This window comes from Lathyrus oleraceus, chromosome 3 (genome assembly GCF_024323335.1).
Source record: "Lathyrus oleraceus cultivar Zhongwan6 chromosome 3, CAAS_Psat_ZW6_1.0, whole genome shotgun sequence".
Taxonomy (NCBI): Eukaryota; Viridiplantae; Streptophyta; class Magnoliopsida; order Fabales; family Fabaceae; genus Lathyrus; species Lathyrus oleraceus.
The window spans coordinates 60,005,818-60,011,223 of NC_066581.1; the positions used below are offsets into that span (position 1 = coordinate 60,005,818).

General features: G+C 34.6%; 1 protein-coding gene across 1 annotated transcript; it reads left to right on the forward strand.

The window, feature by feature from the left end:
* Positions 1–269: 269 nt before the first annotated feature.
* On the forward strand, positions 270–4,217 carry LOC127129656 (uncharacterized). Its single transcript, XM_051058803.1, has 6 exons — positions 270–546; positions 651–1,092; positions 1,218–2,131; positions 2,211–2,565; positions 2,688–3,430; positions 4,018–4,217. The coding sequence occupies exons 1-6, from the start codon at positions 270–272 to the stop codon at positions 4,215–4,217; spliced, it is 2,931 nt and encodes a 976-aa protein (XP_050914760.1).
* The last annotated feature ends 1,189 nt before the right edge of the window (positions 4,218–5,406 follow it).

Below are 5,406 nucleotides of genomic sequence, written 5' to 3' on the forward strand. Positions count from 1 at the left end.
TGTGTCTTTTAGTCTACCTATGTACCATTAATCATAACTCTATTATAATAATGTCTTATATATATAATTAGAAAACCAATACCACATAATATATTGAATAGGCTTACCAATTATTAATGTAACAAAAACTAATTATTAAACCAATACCAAATGATATTTTAAACAATTTTCTTTTACTGTATGAATATACTACTATATGATTTAATTTATAAGACTAATTTTTTAAAAAAAGAACATTAAAACTTGCATGACTATTAGCTTTTAGGTTCATGACTTTTACTCTAATTGTTCTTGCCAATGAGAATCATGATCCTTCTTCTTCATCCACACCCAATTCTCCTGTACATGATGCATCTACTTTCAATTATGTTCCAAATTTTAACATTGCTATGCATAACTCTGTTGATGATACATCCACTGATGATTCTATCAGTGACAGCTCTTGGGAATTTAATGTTGCAGATGGAAATTATGATTCCATTTCCAGTCTTGATGATGACGAAGCCTTTCAATACAATTCCTCATCAATTGATTCTTGCAATATTGGTATGTTTAACTCTAACATTTGTTTTACTTATAACTTTTCATTTAACAGACTTAGCAAATTTAATAAATGCATTATAATATTCAAAAACGTTTCTTTTAAATAGATTATTCTAATATTGGTGATCCTACGGTTGAGTGCACACATTGTGAAGCACTTATGTGGTATCAAGAAAAAACGAAGAAAGGAAAGAATTGTTCAGTTCCTAAGTTCCAACTATGTTGCAGAAACGGAAAAGTTATTTTGCAACTTTTGAAAACACCACCATTATTACTTCGGCGTTTATTGTTTGATAATAGCGAAAGCGAAAGTATAAATTATCAGCAATATTGTCGATTGTACAACATGATATTTGCTTTTACATCATCGGGTATGAAGGTCGACAACAGATTTCAAGATGGAAGGGGACCACCTAATCTAAGAATACATGGACAAGTCTGCCATCGGATTGGGAGCATGCTTCCTTTACCTGGAGAATCTCCAAAGTTTGCTCAACTAAACTTTTTCGACACCGACAATGAGGTTCAGAATAGAATTGAAGCAATAGGGTGAGTTTATATTCTTCATACGATTTACTTCATGATTAAAAATTCCATAATTCTAAAAAATATGCCATCACAGTATACTATTAATAGATTTTGAATAGACTAACCTTTGGAAAATCAATATGCAGGAACAACCCCTATATTATTCCAGATACTGTTAAAAGATTGAAGCTTATGTTGGATAAGTTCAACACACATGCTAAGTCTTTTAGGATGGCAGCAGATAGATTGAAAAATTGCAGTTTACCTGATCTTAAGTTGAAATTAATCTCTGACAGATCAACAGACGGCAGGATCTACAACCATCCAACTGTTTCAAAGGTTGCCGCACTTATCGTTGGTGATGTTGATACAGGTCATAAAAGAGATATTCTTCTTGAGAGACAGAGTGGACAACTGAAAAGAATAAGTGAGTTTCATCCAAGTTATTTGTCATACCAGTATCCACTGTTGTTTCCTTACGGTGAAGATGGATTTAAAGTTGGCGTTCTTCTTAGGGAAACTAATTCAAAAAAACCAATGAAGAGGAATAAGCTTACAATTAGAGAATGGCTTGCTTTTAGGATTCAATCTAGGAATAATGAAGCACAAACAATATTACTGTCAAGAAGGTTGTTTCAACAATTCTTGGTTGATGGATTTACGATGATGGAGTCCCAAAGATTAAATTATATAAGAAAACATCAAAAAAGGTTGCGTGTTTCTAAATATGGCAATTTGAATGATGGAGAACAGAATGCCAACACTCAAGTTTCCAACAAAGGTGAAAGAGTCGTTTTACCGTCGACTTATGTTGGAAGTCGAAGGTTCATGGAACAACTTTATTTTGATGGCATGGCTATTTGTAGTCACTTTGGTTTTCCGGATCTTTTTATCACATTTACTTGCAATCCTAACTGGCCTGAAATTCAGAGATTGGTTGCCAAAAATAACTTGAATTCTCAAGATCGTCCGGATATCATTTCTAGAGTCTTCAAGATTAAGTTTGATGAGTTGTTGTGTGATCTAACAAAAAAGCATGTGTTAGGGAGAGTTGTTGCATGTAAGTTTTAATTCTAATTATTTTATCTAATGATATACGTATTATCCGAATATTTAATGATAAACTCATTTTATTGCAGATATATACACAATTGAATTTCAAAAGCGGGGTTTACCAAATTCCCATATCCTTCTATTCTTGCATCCCTCCAGCAAGTATCCAACTCCAGATGATATAGACAAGATCATTTCAGCAGAGATACCAACAGAACAAGATGATAAGCCACTATATGATTTGGTAAAGACACATATGATCCATGGTCCATGTGGTATAGTAAACAGGTCTTCACCCTGCATGAAAGATGGAAAGTGCTCAAAATACTTTCCCAAAAAGTTTCAGCCTCAGACCATTGTTGATCAAGATGGATATCCTATGTACCGAAGAAGAGAAACCGGTAATACGGTTATGAAAAAACAAGTTCAACTTGATAACAGGTATGTAGTTCCTTATAATCCATATTTGTTGAAAAATATCAAGCACACGTCAATATGGAGTGGTGTAATCAGAGTACTTCTATTAAGTACTTATTCAAGTATATTAACAAAGGTTATGATAGAATTACTGCTGCGGTTGTCCAAACTGAATCTGATGGAACTTCGGTCATAAGAAATGTTGATGAAATCAAGCAATATCTTGATTGTAGATATGTCTCACCAAGTGAAGCGTGTTGGAGGCTTTTTTCATTTCCTATTCATGGTAGGTCACCAGCAGTTGAGAGGTTGTACTTCCATCTTGAGGGAGATAATTCTGTTTACTATACTGATTATGAATTGATTGATGAGGTGCTTGACAAACCAAGTGTGAAAGAATCAATGTTTACGGCGTGGATGGAAGCAAACAAAATATACTTTGAGGCACAAAATTTAACTTACTCTCAATTTCTGACGAAGTTTATATATGATAAAAGATATAGACGGTGGAGACCACGAAAAAGGGGTCATACTATTGGCCGCCTAATTTGGGTTCCTCCAAGTACCGGTGAGTTGTATTATTTGAGAATGATGCTGACAGTTGTCAAGGGCCCTACTTGCTATGAAGATATAAAATTCGTTGATGGAAAGGTTCAGGATAGCTTTAGGGATGCATGCTTCCATATGGGATTTCTTAACGATGACAGCGAATATGTTGCAGCGATAAATGAAGCAAAAGATTGGGGTTCTGGACATTTTTTGAGAAAGTTATTTGTTACGATGTTGCTATCCGGTACAGTGAATAGGCCACGTCATGTTTGGGAACAAACCTGGAGGACTTTATCTGACGGTATTTTATATCAACAGAGACAGAATACTAATAGAAGAGGTAAATTTCCACTATTTGTTTTTCCTTTGAAGAAATAGTTTTGGTCTGCACTATATGCAATAGTCTGAATATTTATTTAACTTATTTTATTTTATAGAGAATGTCTTTACTAATTATCAAAATATTTTATATCTTTCATATATGAATTTGTGTTGACCCATATGTTTTATATTAATTAATTAGCTCTGCGCATCATAAAACTAAGTGTAAACAGAATTTGATTAATATTACATCATACATTATATGTTAACTATTAAGTAACTAATGGCAGACATGATTAAGATACATACAATACCTATTTGTTAAATATTACCTAACAATTCATATATATCCTACATTTTGTAAGTATGTTGTTCCTTACAGGAACATTATATGCATTCATATTCCTAACTAATTAAAATACAATTTTGTGTTGAATTTGATCTTCAAATTTTAGAATAATGTTTCTAAGCTGAATCTAACTACTTATCTAATGCTATCCGTTGAAATTTTTGTAATAATATTAGATATACACTTTCAGGTTGTATATGTATTTTATGATATATATTCAAATTGTTACTATATAACTGCTTATAAAATGTTGACAGAATTGCAACTATCAGACACTGAGTTAAAGAATTTGACACTCATTGAGATTGAAAATATGATGCAATCAAATAGAAGAAGTTTACATGAATTTACATGTATGCCATATCCGGATAGCTATGTCACAAAGCATGTTGGCAACCGGCTGATTTACGACGAACTTGATTACAATGCTGAGAAAGAGCAAAAGAATTTCGAATAGCTTTTTCATGCACTTACAGGTGACATATTTTATTTTTATTATGAATTTAAAAATCTCTTATATTTTTTCTACTTATAATTATAACTTGATAATTTAAAGATGAACAACTTGCAATATATCATACCATCATGGATGCTGTCAACAAAAAAAGAGGAGGTGTGTTTTTTTTACATGGTTACGGAGGAACCGGCAAAACTTTCATGTGGAGAACACTATCAAGTGCCCTTCGTTCACAGAAAAAAATTGTTCTTACTGTTGCTTCAAGTGGGATAGCATCATTATTATTGCCAGGTGGAAGAACCGCACATTCAAAGTTCAAAATACCCGTGCCAACACTTGACAACTCAACTTGCAATATCGACAAAAACACTGATCATTCACAACTACTTGAAGCCACCGATGTCATAATATGGGATGAAGCACCTATTCTCGCACGACGTCAGCTTGGGTTCCCCCTAAAGGATAAACCTCATAACATTCTATTAGAAGGTGTGTTCTTTCAGGAGGGTAAAGATCCCCAAGGCCTGAAAGCCAGATTTGTCTGCGCTTGGCGCAAGATCTGCAAGAAGAGTAGGAATGAATTGGGTTCGAAGAATTGCATTGCTTTGGAGCCATACACTTCCTGGGTCAGACAGAGAGCTGCCGTATACTTGATGCCGTACGATCATCCGAGACCTACACCGTTGGATGTGGCTGGGCCTTCAACCCTCCCTACCCAACGTGTAGAGGAGTTGAGAGAAGAAGACCTTTCACGTGCTTGGATCCGTGAAAGAGAGGATTTGCTGCAGCAGCTTAAGGAGAAGGACGCTCTGATTGAGTTTCTCGAGCATCGAGTGATCGACGATCCGAACGATACTTGGACTTCTCTGCTTCCTCAGTCTTCCAAATTCTGGAAGAGGAAGTATGATCGACTTGCAAAGGAGAAAGCAGACATGGAAGCGGCCTATGAGAGAGAGATCAAGAAGCTGTGTGCCTCTCGTCTTCCAGCATCCCGAGCTTCTAGGGATCCATAGGATGTTATTTTCCTTTTCTCCTTGTAATTGGATCAAAAATGTTGTACTTCTTTGTCTCGATTATATTGAATGAGATATTTTCCATATGAAATTAAAATGCTTAAAAAAAAATTCAAAATTTGCAAATGAATGCCCTAAGGGTTCCTTGAAAACAAACAAAGCATATGCACAAGCAT